Genomic DNA, 21040 nt, shown 5'->3' on the forward strand with positions numbered 1-21040 from the left:
TCAATAGAGTTGCTAAATTGTATTGTGTATGTTCTAACAAAATTCCTGGTTCTTACTTGGACTTTGAACTTGCATCTAATACAAGATCTTATGGTGTTTTCCAGAATATTTTGAAATGGCCTCCTCTGAAATGTTTTAGATGAATAAAAGTATTGCATTAAGCCTTAATTCTGCAGATGAGTTTTGTTCTCACTACCTGTTCTCTTACAAAGAACCTGGCAGTGTGGTCCAGTTGGGGAGCCTCAGGCCGTGGGGCTTCGCTGCCCAGCCAGCTGTCAGCCGAGCACAGCCTTGGGCGAGCTACTTAATCGCTCTGAAGCCTCCATTATTTCATTCTTAAAATGGGAATGAAGAGGACAATATCAAATCTCATAGGGTTTCTATGAGGATTAAATGAAAACATGTATATACAGCATTTAGCATGGTAACTGGTTAAGTACTTACTTAAGAATAGCTATTATTACTATTAACTACACCAAAGCTCTGATTTTTCATGTAAGACACCAGATCAAATATAAGTGAATTTGGGTGTGCTAAGACAATTTCATTAACTTATTAGTGATTTTGTTCAACGGATTGATAGTGCTTCAAGCCCATGGTGCTTCAGTATGCATTAAGCTCTCCAATTAAACTCTCTGTGGTTTGGAGCCCTCTAGACAGTGCATAAAACTCTGGAAGGCCCCGTGGTGGATGAGGCCCCTGTCAGCTGAGATGTCAGAGTGGTCACGGCGTGTTCCAGGTGCTTGCGCACGCAGCCTCACGGGGGGAGGAGTGAGCTACCTCGGACTCATTTCTCCCTCTACCTGGAGGGCTTTCATGCTGTGCTGCTAACAGCGTCTGACTTATAATTATTGCTGCTTGATTTTTATGCTGGAAAAATTCGAGATCAGCCTTTTCTTTACTTACAGAGCCAGTAAACCCCTTTTGTGACCTCCTCCCCACATCACCACCACTTCCCTATTTGTGCCAACTCTGTGGACTCCAGTGGACCGGGACCCTGGGCTCTCATCCCCTAGCCTAGCACTTTCTTGATGCTCCATAAACATGTGTTGGCTGATCTGCCTCTCGCTATATCTACAGCTTTGGGCAAATCCCTCATCTCTTGGAGTCTCAGTTTCTCAGCCAGAATTGGAAGATTCTGACAGTAATTACCTGGGTGGCCTGCCGGGCTGGTGAAGTAGGATACAGGCATAAAGTGCCCAGCGGAGTGGGTGCATTTTCCTATTTCCATTGAGCTGCCACGACTTTCCCGGGGCCCTGAGGTCCGTTCTCTGAGGACACCTGTGCCCCAGGACAGCCTCAGTGCCTGTACAGGGCTGTCCCCCTTTAGTCCCACTGCCACCAGGCTGCTGGAGACCTGGGTTCTCTAGGTCTAGGCAACTGAATACCACCTTCTGTCTCCAGTTTCTCCTCAACTCCTTCCTCTCTTCATCTAACCCTTGCATTCCATTCGTTTCTAGACAGCAAGGATCTTACAGCAGAGCAAGGAGGGAGGGAAGGGGTGAGAAGGCACTCACTGTGATTTCAGAGACTTTTAAACACGTATTTTTTTTAAAAGACTCAAGAGTTTGATTTAAAGGTTTGATACAGGTTAATGAAAGCCACTGAGAGCAATTTCCAGTCTGCTAGCCTGCCTTCAAAGAGAAAGATGAAAAACAAGAAACAAAAAGAAAAGAAACTTTTTCTCCTTGCCCCTTCGTGACACTTGGTTTCCAGCAAGCTCATAAATTATGTCTTAATAGGTGTGATGTAATGAAAAATATTCCCCATGGTCATAAGTGCCAGGCACATAGTAAGCGCTTTAAAATGCCAACATTTTTATACTTCTGTTGTAGAGACCAGAGCACAAAGTAGCTTTTTGTCAAAGCTTTATTTGCTGACTCTGCTGTTGTTTCCCCCAGGGGACCTGCCCCTTTATGGAATAATAAAAGGTTACCAATAGCCTTAAAGAAAATGGTTGAATTTCAGTTCTGTGGTTGAAATTATTTGTGTTCTTGAGATCCTAGTGATCAACCACATAAAATACCTCACTTCTTTTTGAAAGGTTGGGATATCGGAGCCTGTTTTTGAAACCCGGAAAGCTCACCTTTATAAATATTTCTGCATTTTACGGGCTTTTAGGATATTATCACCAGAGACCATTTCCTCTATGTGGAATTTTCAGTGGTTGGCAAAATCACCATCTGGCTTCTGCCCCGGCACTCCACTAACCTGCCTGGTCGGGTCCCTGGGGACCCCTGAATTCCCAGATCTGTGGCAGGTGACACTCTGACCATTCACTCCTGGAAATCCCTTGTCCTCTGGTTTCCTTCCTCATCCATACATTTAGTGATAGTTCTGTGCCCGGCCTGAGTGAGCTGCTAGAGTCATGAAGAGGAGTGTGGTTTTCAGCCTTCAGGAAATTGTGACTAGCAGAGGATGTGTAGACCAGAGGGGACAACGGGGTGCTTCTAGTGGTGTGTCAGAAGCCTAGGGGTGCCTGGGTGGCTCAGTCGGTTAAGTGTCTGCCTTCGGATTATGATCTCAGGGTCCTGGGATAGGCCCCCATCCAGCTCCCTGTTCAGTGGGGAGTCTGCTTCTCCCTCTCCCCCAGCTCATGCTCTGTCTCGCTCTCTCACATGCTCACTCTCAAATAAATAAAATCTTTTAAAAAAACAGAAAGGAAGCCTGTATGACAGTCCTTCTCAAGGTGTATGTGGGGAGATAGTTTGGAGAGCATGGAAAAGACATACTGAATCTCTTGGGGAGACCGGTGAAGTTTAAAATTTCCCCCAAGCTTCTAATACACCCCATTAAGAAGCTATATGCCAACTACAGTTAAAAATCACTGCAGGGTAGTGGGAAGTGTTAACTGCTGGGAAAGTTTAGCAAAAGTGGACCTTGTGGAAGCAGAAAATTGAGCACCACTACTCAAGGGAACAGACAAAAAGAGGAATGCTCATTTCTATCACTGGGGTGGGGAATCTGGGAAATTGTCATATAGGAGGTGATATTTGGTTTGAGTCTTGAAATAGAGGCAGGAATTCATCAGATCCATTGGATTGGGGAAGCAGTCAAGGCAAAGGGGATGACATGAGAATGGCAGTGTGGCTATGGTGACGACTGTGTTTCTTAGCAAGGCCAGATGGGAGATACGACAGGAGACAGCAGAGGGCCTTAATTTAAGACCATACACAGGAGCTTAGACTTCATCCCAGAAGCAATGCGGAGACTTTGAAAAGTTTTAAGAGTGGTATTATACTTCGATCATCAGGAAGATCTCTTTGACAGCAAGCTGGGTAGAGGATTTGAGGAGGAGGAAGACTCTGCCAACATTGAAGGGAGGGAGACCATTTAGAATACTATTACAGGATTCAAAGATAGATTCTGAGAGCCTGAACTAGGCCAGGGGCTCAGGGAATAGAGAAGGGACATGACAAAACAGTAGTTAAGGAGGTAGATTCCACATCACTTTGTGAATGACAGGCTATGGGCCGTTCAGGGAAGGGAGCTGACTCCTATCTCACACACGCAACTGGTCACTGCATTAGTGGGGAGAAGGAATGCAGCTGCTGTAACAAAAAGCCCACAGACCTCGGCTTAGCAAAATCAAGACCAATTTCTCATGTTACAGTGCAAGGCCAGTTGGCATGGGCCTCACGGCACATGGTCATTCAGGAGCCCGGATTCCTCCAGCTAGTCACCCTGCCTGGGCTTTGGAGTCCTCTTGAGCCCTCCACTATATTCTCTGCATGAAAGCGAAGAGACTGGGCATGGAGGATTATGTAGGAGAATTTTATGGGCTAAACCTGGAAGTAATATACATCATTTCTGTCCATTTAGTCACATGGCCCATCAAAATTGCAAAGGACACTGGGAAAGGTAGTTGTGTGTCCAGGAGGAAAAAAAGATGGGAGATTTTCTCCATCTCAGCCACCAAATCCTGGTTAATTCTACCTCCCCATTATCTCCCTACCCTTTCCTTGATACTTCACCTCCAGTGTTACAGTCAGAATTCAAGCTCTCATGATCTCTCTCTCACCTCCTAAATATAGAAAAAAAATCTCCTAACTCACCTTCTGCCTCCAGACTAACCCCTCTGCAGTCAACTCTCAGTGGTGCCAAGGAACCCTGCTAGAATAAAGAGATGAGCATATCCTGCCCCTCCTTACAAATCTTTAGTGGCTCCGTGTCTCCTCCTAAACTCCTTAGCAGGGCACACAGGCCTCGTCTTCTGCCACTTTCTACCAAGAGCTCTTTGCTCCAGTCCTACCAAACATGTCTCCTTTCCACACCCATAGCCCTTGTGCTCACCCTTTTTGGCCCTTGCACACCCTATCCCTTCCACTTGAATTCCCATCTCCTCCTTGACCACTTGAGGACCGCCTAGGCACCCTGCAAGATTCCCCTCTTTGTGCACATTTCCAGATGCCCTCCTAAGTGCCGCTAACTCGTTCTGCCCTCAGTGTGCCCATAATATGTTAATTCTTGTATTGCTCGGGGTCCTGAGAGGACAGGAAGACTGAAGAGACTAGGATGAAGGGACTATTTATGAAGGTTTGAGCAGCGCTGAGAAAAGTGAATAAGGGACAGTGGCGTACTCTGGAGCTGGCACAGTGGAAACTGTTACCAGCCTGGGTCTGAAGAGGCAGGGGGAGGAAGCCGGGAGGACAGGCAAAGGGGAAAGCTGTAAGCTGTGGCTTTGCTAGGGCAATGCGGCCAACTTCCAAGCTGCAGCCTGGCCAGAAGGGAACAAAGGTCCTGACCTCTCTGTCCTTGCAGTCTCTCATCCCCTGCTACCAGTTCCAAACTGCTCAGAACCCGCTGGGAGCTAAAGGGTAAGGGAACCCATGGACACTGACCTTCAGGTCAGCTTCCCAAGGGCACAGAGTGAGGTGGAGACAGGGAAGAGTAATCTGAATGGGCAAATGGAGAATATCCAGCACAGCTCATTATGTGTCTCTTATTACAGTTATTCATGTACATCCCTTTCCCACCAAAATAGGAGTTCCTTAAATACATGGTTTTTTATTTTTCTGAATTATCGATGCTTAGCACAACCTTTGAAAGTTGCTAAAGGGTTGCTTGCGTGGCTCAGCCAGTTAAGCGTCTGATTCTTGATTGCAGCTCAGGTCATGATCTCAGGGTCCTGGGATCGAGCCCCACATCGGGCTCTGTGCTCAGCAGGGAGCCTGCTTAAGATTCTCTGTCTCCTCTCTCTGCCCCTCCCTCCTCTCAGCTCTCTCTCAAATAAATCTTAAGAAAAAAAATTGCTAAAAATAAAGGACCCTCTTATAATATTTGAATGGAAAATTCAACTGACACTATCAGTTTATAAAATTTTAGGGGGCAGCGGTGGCAAAACCACTTCCCAGAGTTGTCTTACATGAAGAATATGGAGAGTTTTGTTCCATCTTCCTGACCTGCCTTTTCTCATTTCTCAGCCCAACAGGTAGGACGCGTGAAATCTCAATGCCTTCCAGGAACTATACCCCATACACACGGGTCCTGGAGTTAACCATGAAGAAAACACTGACTTAGGCACCTGGAGACACACACTTTGTACAGATGGACAAAAGCCCTAGAACCATGCGTCTCGAGGTCTGGGAAGGGTGACTACTGCTTCCTCCTATGTAAGTTTCAGCCAGAAAGGAGACTGCTGAGGTTCTGATCTACTTCTAAAACATGAAGGAAAAGTGAGGTGGAAGGGGAGGGCAGGAGAGAGAGCTTTCAAGGTCATATTTCAAACACCCAACCATGCTTTACTGGGCCATCGTTAGCTTTCCGAGTAGACACTGAAATTCTGTCAGGAGAATTCCCTCACAATTTATTTTCTGGTTTATGAGCCTTTGGTTGGGAGGAAAAAGGGCATTAATTTGAAATTTCATGTTATTCACACCAGGATCATTTGTTACAGTATGAAGGTTTTATTCACCCATAAAAGTATTAGAGGCGGTGTTTCTCTGGTGCCCAGAAGCCTGTCCACAGGCACAGGGGCACCTGGGGAGACCTGACCCTGCCAGGGAAGGGTGCTCTCTCCTCTTGGTGGCCAGGATCTGTGTGGGGTTGTGGGAGCCACGGGTGGAGACTGGCCTCTTGCAGGCACAAGTGCCTCATTCTGATGTGCTAATCCCTTGGTTTAATTTGTGCCTTATGCCTTCATGGGGCTCACTGAAATCAGTGTGTTTATTTCACCTGTGATTCTTCTTTTTCCCTTTCTCACTTTAACTGAATTTTGTATGTTGTGGACATGTAATCATTTCATGTTTTCAGTATCAATTGGTGTTTTTGTTAAATGAATAATTTGTTCATGCATGCTCTACTTTGATATTAGAACCTGTGTCACACGTTTAATAAATGCCATATATTTTGTTCTACCTACGTTGTCTCTGGATTTCATCCATGGCCAGGTAGAAGGGGTAGAGAGCAGAATGGGGCTTGGGAGTGTCAAAGTCAGGGCCCCGGGATTTTTTGGTCAGTACAGTCCACAGAAGCATTTATAAACCATAAGATGGGGGGGGTGGGGTGGGGTGGGTGGGTGGGTGGGTGTGTGTGTGTGTGTGTGTGTGTGTGTTAAACCCTGAAATTTATCTGGTTAACTCTAATACTACATAGTAATTCTATCTTCCTGAAATGAAAAACATCTTTGTATGCGAGGTTTTGTCCTAAATAAAAAAAAATAACATCCTATAATAACGCCTCTATCAATATTTTCATTTCAGTCCTTCTTGGCTTTCTTAAAACACACACACACACACACACTATTTTGTTTTGTTTTTAGAACACATATGGCACTATTGAGAAGCAGAATCGTGGTATTTAGGAACGTGGGCTCTGGAGACTGAGCTCAGTCACTAGTGTGTGCTTTGGGCAAGTTATAGAACCTCTTCAAGCCCCTATTAGATGGGATCTGTGATAGTTCTTTCCTAACTGGAGTTGGTGGGAAGATGAAATGACTTAATACCCATTAAGTTCTAAAATAGTGCGTGGCACACAGTAGGCATTTAATAAGTGCTACTCTCATTACAGACTTTGTAACCTCTTTTCACTTACTATATTATGATCATTCTATACAGATACGGATATACAGATCTATGCCACTGTTTCTTACAGTTAACTGGATTCCGTATTATTGATGTACTATGATTTACTCGCCCTACCCACTCATGTTGGAATTTGCGAAGTTGTCTTTACTTTTCTTAAGCAGTCCTCTGATGAATCATCTTATACATACACCTTTGTACACTTGCCTAATTACTTTCTCAGGATAAATCCCTACAAGAGGAATCACTGGGTCGGGTCAAAACTCATGCAAACTTCAAGTTTTTTGGTACATATGGTCCAGCTGGGCCTGTTGCCATTTGTGTCCATGTAAATTCTTACAACAGGATGAGAATGGGGTTTCCTGACCCCTTTGCCAACACTGGGAATGAGAAATGAAGGAGTGTATAAAGTTGCTTGTTTTAGGCAGACCTGTCCCCCAAACAGGCAGTGAACAAAGTTCCTCAGGATATTGCCTTCGGATCCCTGAGCTGAGGGACTGTGCAGGTGTGAGCTGCAGGCCTGTAGGCGTCCCCAGGGCCCAGAGAGAGCATGGGCAGCAAACAGGAAACAGGCCTGGGCTTCGAGGGAGTGGGCTTTCCCCCAAGATCCTGGAATCAGAGAAGGCCTGCTGCTTAGTCAGAGGCAAGAGCCAGCCATGGAGGCAGGAAAAATTCAGGCCATGCGACTCAGTCTGAGTCTGGGTGGGACCTGCCCTGGAGGGCAGGCTTCAGGGCGGGGCAAGAGGGACATTTGGGAAGTGCTTGGAGTTGAGTGATGATGACGTGCCCTCCTCCCACTAGAGGGTGCACCAACCAAGGCTGGCCCCTGAGCTGGTGGTGAGTCTACCCTGGGAACCCTCTTCCTCCCCAACAAATGCTATCTTCCTGCTCCAGGAGCTCCAAGGTGGTCCCCCAAGGGCAAGGGGTGGGGTGGGGGGCATGTGACAGGAAGGGCAGGATTCCTTTCTGTCTTGGCTCAGGCCACATTAGACCACAGCACTCTTGATATCCAGACTTGGAAGCCCAGTTCTGTACAACCAAAGCATTACAGGTGCTGCCTGCCTGACGCGGGGGAGACCAGGGATGTGCACCTCGAGACCCTTGCCTCTCCAAAATTGTTCCCGGAAAGTCAGTTTCCTCCTGAGCTTTACTGTCTCTGAATCCCAGGGGGACTTTTTTCCGAGACTTCTCTTGTCTTCTTACACCTAGTGACTGATCATGATGTCCATTTCCTGTCTCTCCCGAGATGTGAGCTCCTTGGGGGCAATTTCCCATAAAGGAGGGGACTCATTTCCACACCTCGATAATCATGAAGAAATCTACAAATGGAAAGTCTTCCAGAAAGAGCCATGGCTGGGGAAATACAGGAGACCAAGAGTTACTGAGGTAGGCCCAGCATATATCCACTAAATCTTTGCAACCACTCATTCTGTGTAGAAGAGGTTACTAGTGCCATTTTGTGGACAAGGAAACTGAAACTCAGAGAGAGATGAAAATTGTCTGAAACCACGCAGGCCTGCTTCCAGAACACAGGTGGGAAGCCTGGAGTCGGTCTCAAGTCTACCACTAAGTCACAATACCCGTTTGGTCAGGCCACTTCAAACTCAGTGCTCCCATAAGCAGTTTTGCCTAGAAATGGAATTACATCCCCCTCATAGGTTGGCTGTGCAGATCACGTGAGAGAGAATGGAAAAATTTTCCAGCACTGCACCAGAGACATGCCAACAGTTGATACTTGCCATTATTACTTTAATTACTGGGAATGAGGTGTTGCATCATGAATATTTGCAGATCTAAGGATTTCCTCTTATTGGACACAGACTAGAGACTCAGTGAATATTAGTGGGACTGTGCAGGGGGAAATAGGGAAAAAAAATGTTCCTGGATAAACAGATTAAATAAACTGTAGTCTCCTTTTCCTCATATGTGAATTTGAGAATAACCCATTTGAATTTGTCAGAGAAGGGAAAGCCCCAAAGGGAGACTGGAGATGTGTTTCCGGGAAGAGAGGCCAGAGGCAAAAAGACCAGAGGGAGACTTGCCGCTAAATTTTGGGGTAATTTGTTGGACAGGATTAGATTATTAATACATGGTGTAGAGTATAAATTGTTTTAGCACCATTTGTTGAAAAGACTACCCATTTTCCCCTGATTCGCTTTGGTACCATTGTCAAAATCAATTGGCCATATTTGCATTGGTCTATTTCTGTACTCATTACTTTGTTATATTGATCTATTTGCCCATCTTATTCTAATAAGCCTTGAAATCACGTGGCATAGGCTGACTTTGTTCTTCCTTTTCAAAGTTGTTTTGAGTCTTCTAGATCCCTTGTATTTCCAGAAGTTTTACAGTCTGTCCATTTCTATCCAAAGGCTCTGGGACTTTGATTGGCATTGCACTGAATGAATAGATCACCAAGGAGAACACCAAGACTTCCACCGCTAAATGGGAAGCCTGGGTGGCTCAGTCGGTTGAGCAGCCGACTCTTGGTTATGGCTCAGGTCTTGATCTCATGGGTCCTGGGATTGAGCCCCACACTGAGCACCGCAATTGGGTTCCCTGCTCACCAGGGAGCCTGCTTAAGATTCTCTCTCCCCTTCTCCGTCTGCCCCAACCCCCACTTGCATTCTCTCTCTCAAGTAAGTAAATCTTAAAAAAAACCCACAAAAACCAAAAAACCTCACTGCTGAGTGTCAGGCCAACTTGGAGCAATATCACGGCCTAGCTGGTAGGACTAGGTCAGATCCTGAATGGTGGGGCTGTTTCTCCCTTCTTCAGTTGGGAAGGTACCAGGTAAAAATTTCCATAATGTATTTTGATAAAGGTATAGTATAATCTTTGTGGAATTCCGAACAAAATATTCTAAGAAACGTTAATTTGTGCCCAAGGGCCATAAAACTCATGTAATTTGAATGCAATAAAATATAAATAAATAGCAAACAGTTCTTAGGGGTTTTCTCTTAATTTTTCAACACATACTTTCGAGTTTTAACGTATAGCATTTACAGCATTCACCTTCCTGAATTAGGGGTGGGAGGGGGTTAAGAAATAATTAGTAGGCAATTTTTTGGCCCTGGAACTTTTCTTGTAAATGTTTTCTTTGGCAGCCATACTCTTGAGAACAGGAAGTTACTCTCTTGTTACAGATTTAAGACTTTTCTGAGCCAAATAACAGAAAGCTGGATTAGTTCTGAAATGAAGAGGGGGAAAAAAAACAACTGTAGGCTCTTGCTGGAGATTAATGACATCTTGCAAATATTTTAATTCTCTGCTTTCCTCTTAACTTGCCACCTCCTAAACAAAACACATTCAGCCTGAAAAAACTTAACTGGTCACTTTGTGGCCCAACCCTAAAATAAAATACCTTTATGGTACCCACGAATTTATTTAAACATTTTTGGGGGGCTGGGGAAGGAATTTAGGACTGTCTCAAGTTAACTTTTGGTCCCCCAAATCCCCAAAATGGAATTGAAAATAGAAAATATAGTCATAAAGATGCTGATGTTTCCATGGTGATCATAAAGATTTATCATTTTCTTTGACTGTTTAAAATGTTTTTTTTAATAGAGAAAAATGTTATGTCAAGCTTTGTAAAAAATGAGATGCGTACAAATAATTTTTTTTTTTAAGATTTTATTTATTTGAGAGAGAGAATGAGTGAGAGAGCGTGCACATGAGAGAGGGGAGGGTCAGAGGGAGAAGCAGACTCCCTGCTGAGCAGGGAACCCGATGCGGGACTCGATCCTGGGACTCCAGGATCATGACCTGAGCCAAAGGCAGTCGCTTAACCAACTGAGCCACCCAGGCATCCCCGTACAAATAATTCTTTAGGAAATGTTCAAAATAACAGAATTATAACCTTTAACTATAGCACTTATTAGTCTGACTATAAAACAAGGCAACTGGTTTCCTCCCAGAAAAGGCTGAGTCTTTTTGAGTTAAAATTTACCTTTTACACTGAATTCTAGAGAAAAAAAAAAAGAAAAACCTGTAATCTCAATGAAATTTATAATCTAGGGGGACATTAATGCTATAAATTATCAGAGAATCATTTGTGGGGATTCTTGTTTTGTTTAAACATTTTATTTATTTGATTTGAGAGAGAGAGTACTCAGGAGGGGCAGAGGGAGAGAATCTCCAGCAGATTCTCCACTGAGTGCAGAGCCCCACGTGGGGCTTGATCCCAGGACCCTGAGATCATGACCTGAGCCGGAATCAAGAGTTGGATGCTTAACTGACCGAGCCACCCAGGCGCCCCATTTGTTGGGATTTGTAAAACATAGAAGACCTTAGGAAAACTGACATTTGGAGGTAAAGAACACTTTACTATAACAAGTATATATCTTGTACTAGTGACCTAGAAGTTTCTGTGGGATTAATTGTAGCCTCTCAGAAAAGAAAAATGTTGGGCAAAATTTTTCATTTATACTTGCATGACACACCCAAAGTCAAATGCCCTGGTGGCCCAGGGTCTGCACAGAGGTGCAAAGGTCTGGTGTAGGCTGCTTGGGGGAATGTTCACGCAGATGATAAGTACATGCCCATCTTAAAGTCACTCAAATTCATGATTTTGAGAAACTCGATCTTGCCAAAAAAATCCATTTGTAGATTGGATGTGGCCACAGACCCACAATTTGCAACCCTTTATTTACCTTATCTAATAGTTTTTTTCCTATGCATTATAAAAAAAAAAAATACTTATTCCTTCAAAGCACCCTTTTCTCTTGTCTGCTTGAAATGATGTTCCTCTCACATCATTCATTATAGTTTGCTTGTCTTCTATTTTGACAACTCCAGGGTTTTTTTTTTAAACTTTATAAACAATCTTAAATTACTCAGAGCCGTCATCCATTAGATACAAAAATTAAATTAAGCTCAAGAATTCTAGGTGATGGAAGACACTATCCAGTTCCAGAAGATATGGGCAAGTATGGGAGTACAGCAAGGGTTGATAAAACCTGAAACATCATCACTGTTGGATGAGTATTTATTTAAAGGGAGCTACCTGCTTCCTGGTTTACTGCATACCAAATATTTCTTCTCAACATTTATGAGCTTAAATAGATGCAGATGTTGCCAAAGAATGTATCATAACATTAATCATCCTAGAATCATATAATTTAAGCGTTGAAAGGCATCTTGGAGTTTGTCTGGTTCAATACCCTCATTTATAAAACAGGAGAAAACGGAGACCCAGAGAAATTAATGGACTGGCCACAAAGTTAGTGGTACATAAACCCTCTCCCCACAAAAACACAGTTGGGGATTGACAACCACCCCTTCGGTTCTTGGATCTGTATCACCTTCACTGTCCTATATACTAGGTTTAACGGTTTTCTCCTCCAAATTTTTAGGAAGAAAATCAAGGACTTTTTCTTTTTCTGAATACTCCCAACTATATATTCCGTGGGTGTCCCTTGCGCCTCCCCCTCCCCCCCTAGCTGAAGCTTTTCAGAGCTGTGTTCTTTTTCGTGCAAGACAGAACATTAAAGGTGACCAGACACTTGATTCTGGTCAGGTCTCTTGAGAGGAGAGGCACAGTCAGCTTTCTCTGATGCCATCCTCCTGCCGGCCACCAGGGTCTTTATTTCATAGCTTCTGATAGACATCAGACTCCAAAGAGTGAGATATATGGTGTGCTGACACTGTAGTAGAGTTTTGGTTCTTCTTTCCCTCCACGAAATGCACAACTCTCAACTCCCTGCCCTGTAACACTTGAAAGGAAATTATACCATCTCACCCTTTCGTGACTTTGCAAATTACCTCCCTTACTCTCCTTTTCTATTTTCTGATAAATACATGTGCAAACTATCTTTCCTTGAGCACAAGTGTAAACATATCTGAGTGTATTTTTTAATGACGTTACTTTATAGCCATCTTTTGGTACACAGTGTACTCCCAAGTTTAATGAAAGATCTTTGACAAGGTCCATGTATGTATAGGAGGTCTGCCCTCCAGCATGGAATCTGAACCAATTCCAAGCGAAGTTTGGTTTTGACATTCTCCTTTTGCCTGCTCTCCATATTTTCCAAATCCTGGATAGGCGGTCCTCTGGGGTCTTCCTGCTATGTAAACCCTGTTGCAATACTCTCTATGGTCTACTCTTCCTCTCCGATTGCTCAAAATTCTCTCAATTTCCTCTCTTGCCCTCCTATCAAATTCCACTCTTTTAGTGTAGGTTATCACCTCAGCTAGCCTTTTGTCAGATAGCCGTTTGGAACCAATTCATACTCATGTGTAAATGGCTGATAGGCCACAACCCTTTTAGAAATATCAATGGTCTCAAAGGAAGATCCTTGTTAACCTAGTAATCTTATTGCTGGAATTTCAGTCAGTGTCAAAGGGAAGTGAAATAAGTCAAGGGGAGGGGGAAGATATTTTAAATCAAGAGTCTATCTTGATTCTAACAAGATTCTTTCTCCCAAACTGAGAGGAGGGGCCTCAGCTACAACGTCTATATAGTCTGTACCACTTACAAGAACGTGATCTTACAAGAATATTTTTTTCTGGTTTGTGAATTTTTTCATATGAAAAAATCACAGAAAGATGTTATTCAATCACAATTAATCACTATCTAACCAATAATCTTCATTAAATTTGTTAAAGGTAAAATTACATGAAATTTTTGAGAATCAAACATTTAATTATTTTTCCCCTAAAATATATCTTCCCACACTATCACAAAAATCATAAAACACTGGTGGCCAGAAATGGGAGATTTGTCACCAAATAACACTCAACCATGTGAAAGTCTAAAGAGAAAAGAATTCTTTCCCTTCAACTTGAACCTTATTTGGCTGGGATTTTCTCACCAGAGTCTTCCTATTTTTTTTTCCATGGGCAACTGCCCCCTTGATTAATCCCATTTCCCTCAGTCTTAGTTTTTCCAAGCAGCTGAGCAAACAAAGATGCAGGCGTCCATTTTAACGTGCTTCCTCCCTCAAGCCCTTTGGGATGGCCCGTCTGTTCATCCTGTTCATAAACCAATGGTCTGAATGTGCTTGGAGAAAGCAGCAAGGATCTTCTGTCAGGATTAATTTTAATAGGCCACAGTCTGTTACCCAGGAACCACAGCCCCGGTAAATGGCTTTAAATTACTATTTGCTGATAAAGAGGGAGATATGAGTTGGAAATTTGGTTCCTCATTTCAAACAGTTTGGATAACTAATGCAAGAATTTACTTTTAGTGTGGAGTACGTGCACTTTACAGCCTAAGCCCCTGAGTAGCTGAGGAAAACCTTTTGTTGCAGTGGGATCACAGTAAAATACAAAGAGGGGAAATGTGACATTTTGTAGTATAGAATTTTAGAGGTGGAAGGGAAATGAAGAATTTATCTGGGAATTTCTCAGCATAAGGCTTCCGATGAAGCTTTCAGTTTCTGATTTCTGTGCAGAGGAACTTTATCCCTACACTGCCCCTTCCACTGTTCTGTCTCCCTCTTTACCCGTTCCTTTCCTTTCTTCACTCTGCTTTTCTCATGCCTGATTCCACTTCCCTGTTGCCTTCTTTATTTCTCTCCCCTAACTGGCCAGGCTCCTGCCAGTTCTTTGCGAAGCTCTGTGCTGAGGCACAGACAGATAAGGCTGCCGGACAAGTGGCAGGAGGTCCTAGCATTCGGGTCTCCCTCTGTAAAGTGGGGCTAGTCTCCACTGCTCCGCTCATCCGCGAAAGCAGTGTGGGGACTGACTGGAGGAGGTTTGGTAAATGGTACACAGATGTCAGCCATTATTATTCAATGAAGTCTAAGGTTTACCATTCTTTAATTTTTCATTAGCTATGGCTGCTATGGTTTGTTTGAAAGTTCAGCATGTTCCATTCCCAAATGAATGCTTGAAAAAAAAAAAAACCACGAAAGAAATTTGCTTCAAGCTTGTTTATGACTCGTTTCCCACGTCTTCCTCACATGCCCAGCACATAGCAAGGGGCACAGCAAAGGTCAGCCTTCCCTCTCCTCAGTCAGCCCTCTCCCCCTGATGTCATGATGGACCCTTGGTTTTCCTAACAGATTGATGCTATTGGGCTCCATACCAGTCAGAGTTCGTCAGAGAGACAGATGCAGTGGCACGTGTGTGTAGATAATCATGGGAGACAATTCCTTAAAATGAATCTCAGAAAAAGAGATTTGGCTCACATGACTATCTCTGCAGGTAGGCAGCAGGCTGGAGAGCCAGAGAAAAACCACTAATGCAGTTCAAGTCTGAAGGCTGTCTGCTGGCACAATTCCTTCTTGCTCAGGGGAGGTCAGTCTTCATTCTACTAAGGGCTTCAACTGATTGGATGAGGCCCGCACACATTATGGGGGGCAATTTGCTTTACTCAAAGTCCACTGATTTGAACGTTAATCTCAGCCAAAAAACACCTTTGCAGAAACATCTAGAATGTTTGTCCAAATATCTGAGCACCATAACCTAGGCAACTGACACATAAAATTAATCATCACAGGTTTTTCGGTGATCATTGTTCCCAGTGACTTTGTCTGGTTCAAATATCTGCCTGTCCTCTCCTTTACATTTTCTTGAGGGACTAACCTCCCACTAACCATCATTCTGCTGCCCAAGTTCCTGCTATTTAACTGGAGCTGGGCTACATTTTTCATTTATGCTTTCATCACCTACCACCGCCATTGGGACCACACACCACTGTCAATTCTAGGCAGAGACTGGGCATGCTTGTGTGTGCCCCTGCGGTGCTCCCCATCTAGACCCTCCAGTGATCCCAACACGGTGGCAGGACCATCTCCATGAGCTGAGAGGCCCAACAAGTGTGGAACTGAACACTTCCAGTTTTTGCTACATTGATATTGGTATTTCCCTCATCGGTATTCCAAGTGAAGGAAGCAAAATTAGATTTTTTTAAGGAAGAAGGCTATCCAACGGCAGTTAGAAGGAAAAGGACAGATTAGGCCAGGATAGAGAGACCTTTTAGGAATTGTTAGAGCAGTTCGCTCAAGGACTTGGACAGAGGCAATGGAGGCAATGCTGGGTGTGTGGGGAGGTGTTGAAAGCAGTGGAAAGAGGGAGAGGGTCCAGAGAAGACGGTATTTAGACTGTTGGATTGAGAAAAATAGCTGGGTATGAATACTTAGTTTCTGGCTTGGGCAACTAGGTGGATGGTGATGCCACTGGGGGGAGGGAACATAAGTTCAGCTTCGGACGAGCTGAACCTGAGGAACCTTTGGGACTTCCAGGTAGTAAGGTCCTAACACTGGCTCTAGTTCTGGCCCAAGAGCAAAAACCGCTAGAGCTGAAAATCCTGGAGAAATTGGTAGCATGGAATTTATGTTAGGAGAGTTGTAAGGAGGAGGAAGGGGTCAACAGGTCAGAGGCAGCAAGGACGAGAGAGACTAAAACCTGCTCCTTGGGTTTGACCCCCCCTGCACGAGAGGGTTCATGGCACTGGTGGGAATGCAGAAGATGGAGTCAGAGGGTGCAGACAAGTTTTTTAGGCAGCTCACCCATGAAAACAGAGAAGAGGGTGGAAGACAGAGGAGTACTTTTAACAGCTTCATTGGGGGTATAACAGAGCTGCCATGTACCAGACATTTTAAGTTTACCTTGGGATAAGGTGTGACTTATCAAATGAATACACTCACATAACCATTGCTACAATCAAGATAATGAACACAGCCATCACCCCCAAAAGCTTTCTCCTGCCCCTTCATAATCCTTCCCTGTAGCCTCTGCCTGTCACCCCACATCATTAGGCAATCACTGATCTACTTCCAGTCACTAAAGATTAGTTTGCATCTTTCCGACTTTTATGTAAATGGATTTCTACAGTGTGGACTCTTCCTGGCTTCACTCAGTATAACTGAGATTCACTGAAGTTGTTGCATGTAGGACAGTATTCAATTGTATGGACATACTAGAATTTGTTTATTCACCTACTGATGGACGGGTTGTTTCCAGTTTTTGGACTATTACAAATAAAGCTGCTATCAACATTTATGTACAGGTCTTCAGATAGACACAGGCTTTTGTTTCTCTTGGGTAAATACCTAGCAGAGGAATGGCTGGGTTATGTGGCAGGTTTTCAGGACCTACCCAGTTGTTTTCCAAAGCGGTTGTATTATTTTACGTTCCCATTAGCAGAGTAAGTTCCAGTTGTCCCACATCCTTTCCAACACTTGGTATGGTCAGTCTTTCTCATTTCAGACATTCTGATAATTGTGTTATAGTTATCTCATTGTATTTCTGTTTTTAAAATTTTATTTGAGAGAAAGAGGGAGAGAGCACAAGTGGGGGGGAGCAGCAGAGAGAGAGGGAGAAGCATGCTCCCGCTAAGCAGGGAGCCCGATTTGGGGGGGGCTTAATCCTAGGACCCCAGGATCATGACCTGAGCAGAAGGCAGACACTTAACCTACTGAGCCACCCAGGCTCTCTCACTGTGTTTCTAATTTGGATTTTCTTAATGGCTAATAACACTGCTCACCTTTCACGTTCTTATTTTTAATTTGTACACCTTCGGTGAAATGTGTTCCAATTTTTTACTACTTAACCTCAGAAGTGACACCCTGTCACTTTCACCATTTGTATTACTTTTTACCATGTAAATTTTTACTATTTGTTAGAAGTCAATAAGTCCATTCCACATTTAATGGGAAGGGATTACAATAGGGCAGGACCATTGGGAGCCCATCCTAGAGGCTGCCTACAACAGATGGCTTCCCATTTCTCTCGGAGCAAAATTCAAACTCCGTATCCTGGTCTAAGCCCTGCAAGATCTGGCCCTGGCCTTTTGTTTGTCTGTTATTTGGATATGCTGAGCTCCCTCTCCTTTTAGTACCTTAGCATTTGTTCTTCCCTCTACTTGGGATGCTTTCCTGTCAGACTTTCCCATGGCTAATTCTTATCATTCAGGTCTCAGCTTTATAAGCTTTATAATTGCCTTCTCAGAAAAACCAACCTCAGCCACCCCTCAATTACCTCAATCAAGGTAGCCTCCCAATCACTCCTTAACACTCCAGCTATATTAATTCTCTACGTGACACTTAGTACCATCTAATAGAATGTAAGTTTCAGCGTGGCAGGAGGCTTCTGTCTCACTCACCATTATATCTCCAAAGTCTTGAATAGAGTCATACACACGATAAATATTTGTTGAATGAACAAATGAATGAGATCTCCAAGGAGGCAAAAGAGATGGGATGCAGATCACAGCTGGAGGAATTAATCTTGATTAATGCTTCTGTTACTGCTGCTATTCAACAAACCACCCTAACCTTAAAGGTATAAAACAACAACCATTTTATTATGCCCCCGAATTCCGTAGGTCAAGGCCTCAGTTTGGGAGCCTAGAAGGCTGTTCCAGTCGGGGGCTGGAATCATTCAAAGGTTTGTTCACTCACATATCTTGAGGTTAATGCGAACTTTTGGCTGAGTCCCCAGTTTAGGCTGACAAAACACCAAACACCCACACAAACTCAGGTTTTTGCATAGCTGGCTTGCTGGCTGGGTTCCCACAGTAAGTACCCCAAGAAAATTAGGCAGAAGCTGCATCACCTTTTACTACGAAGACTGGAAAAATCACTTTTGCTCTAGTCATAGTCTAGGATCCTTTTCTTGAGAGGAGGAGAGTTAAATTCACATAGTAAGAAGAACATGTGGGATGGGAAATAGTTTTGCTGCCACTCTGGTGGACCTCAGGCATACCACGGCCAGTTTTGTGGCCTGACAAGCAGTGGGAGAAAACAGAGAAGAGCAGCCTGGAGATTCTGAGGATCAATGCTACCAATTTTACAACTGATTTCTAATTTTTATCTTCAACTCTAAGGACAAATGGAAATCTTTCCCAGGTTTTTTTGGTTTTGTCCTTTTCTGAGAGAGCACACGTGCATGCGAATGGGGGTAGGGTGGGGGAAGGACCAGAGGGAGAGGGAGAGAGAATCTTAAGCAGGCTCCACACTCCTCCCCTCCCCCCCACCGCCCCAGCACAGAGCCCCATGCGGGGCTTGAGCACAGGACCCTGAGGTCATGACCTGAGCTGAAATCAAAAAGTCCGGTGTTTAACCGACTGAGCCACCCAGGTGCCCCCTGTTCTTGTCCTTTTCAATTGCATTCAAACGACACCTTTAACAGCTTGGTGGCAATGGGATAGCTAAGTCATCCTGGCAGCACTTTACATGAAATTGTCCTCTCCTTTAATTCTTCATTTTGAATTTTTCTTGCTAACAGTCAAATTCATTAGCTTACTCTGAGGATAATTAATACTCTTGAGATTAGTCCAAGTATCACTGGAAAAGTGATTTACACTTTTTTAAAGGGCACTAAAACCCCAAAACAAAAACTAAAAATGCTTGTCTAGATTCAATTTTTAACAGGTGGGCTCTTGATATGCAATTGGAATTCTTCAGCAGAGATTAGCTGCCTGTGGTTTGTGGGCTACGTTTCTTCTCAAGTATTTGCCTGGTTCTGGCTGGAGATAGTTAAAACCTATGGCATTCACTGTTTCTGTTAAAGTTCTCCATTTTACATCATTTCCCCCTAGACACTGCTGTTAAAATCTGTGTGCTAAAACTTATCGTTCCTTTGTTTGTTTGATGGATTATAAAAGAATACTTTGCCTCCTTTCATTCTGAAGTACAAATAGCCTGGTTTTAGGTTTCAAGGTGATGTTTCCTCACTTGCCAAACCTCTTGGTTAGTGACAAAGCTAGTCAGTTTGTGTATGGGTGTTGTTAAAAATTCAGATTTGTATGAGGACACCTTGAAGTCCTAAGCTATGTTGTATAAAAGATTCTATCCCACACCACTGAAAATATCTTCACAATCACTATGGTTGATACTTACATAAAACCCTTAGGATTTACATATACAAAAGGGACATTTCATTAAGACGAAGAGGAACATGAGAGAAAGGCTGTGAGAAAAATTGAGAGAGGGAGATTCCATCAACTAATACCTGCCGTATGCATTTGGAGAGAGAGAAAAGTACAAACATAACTCCCTGACAGAATTCCCTGACTTCCCAACTTTGTTAGAAAGGAAAAGAAATCACCATGCATGACACAATTGGAGAAGCATAATATGCTTCATATACTGAGGTTAGAGCTCTAAAAGGTATAGTTATGCTCAAAAGAAAGAGCAACTGGGGTTGGAATAATCTAGGAAGGCTCAGGGAGAAGATGAGGCTTGAATTTAGATTTATAATGGGCTAAGGGAGAAGGGAAAAGGGAGAAAGGACAGCTTTCCACAAAAGGAAAACAGTAGGGGGCAAAATTCTGAGTCCTGAGAGAAAGGCATCCTTGCCTCAAGGACACCTGTGGCCCAGGACCAAAAGAAGGGGTTCACTACTGTGGGGTGAATAAAGGCCTCCAGCTGTTGCCCAGGAACAGGATGAGGGAGGCTTTGGGGGAGCTTGCTAGGGACAACTACCTGACTCAAAGGCCTTACTAAAATAGCTCTTATTTAGCAGGCTGGAGCCGGTTCTTGATGTCTTTGAAAGCAGGGCTTACGCTGAGAATTTTGATACTTTAGTTAATCTGATCAGAATGGACTAGATTGGGAGGATACAGAAATGGCTTCACCTGGAGTAGTTTCAGATTTTATCTAGAACTTCTGTCTGACTGGGAGGGAACTGCTGTTTCTTATAGCACTCTACATAGGATTGAGAAAATTAAAATTTTCCGTATCAAAGAATAGGGAGGTGGTGTTGGTTATGGGGGTGTCCAAACCTCCCAACTGATATCTGTTGTGACTCTTGTATGCTTCCTATTCTTTCCTTTGGGACACAGCTCTGGCAGCTGAACTGTAAAGAGAAGGTAAGAGCTGTTCGGGATGCTTAAGACACTGCTGTACTATTCTTAACAGCCTGAAAAAAACCTTTTCAACAGTTTTAAACATTTGGAAATAGGCATAAAGCGAAGAATGAGATTTTCAAATTGGTGTGGTAGAAAGAGTAGCTGGGCATTTGAGTGAAATCTGGCGCTATCACGAAGTTTTTTGCCCTGGGAATACTTAATTGATTTTGTGCCTCTGTTTTTCTACAGGCAAAATAGGAAATGAGGAAGGAGAGGTTCT

The 21040-nt window shown here is 43.6% G+C and overlaps 1 protein-coding gene across 2 annotated transcripts in view; it reads left to right on the top strand.

The window, feature by feature from the left end:
• Positions 1–6353, top strand: part of LOC110583999 (myocardial zonula adherens protein) — an 86133-nt gene extending 79780 nt beyond the window's left edge. For both annotated transcript variants that reach the window (XM_021694026.1, XM_044918262.1), the window contains one exon: positions 5424–6353. In XM_021694026.1, coding sequence (XP_021549701.1) covers positions 5424–5520 — 97 coding nt within the window. In that variant the 3' untranslated portion in view covers positions 5521–6353. The remainder of the gene's footprint in view (positions 1–5423) is intronic.
• The last annotated feature ends 14687 nt before the right edge of the window (positions 6354–21040 follow it).

Source organism: Neomonachus schauinslandi, chromosome 9, assembly GCF_002201575.2.
Source record: "Neomonachus schauinslandi chromosome 9, ASM220157v2, whole genome shotgun sequence".
In the NCBI taxonomy this organism is placed as follows: Eukaryota; Metazoa; Chordata; class Mammalia; order Carnivora; family Phocidae; genus Neomonachus; species Neomonachus schauinslandi.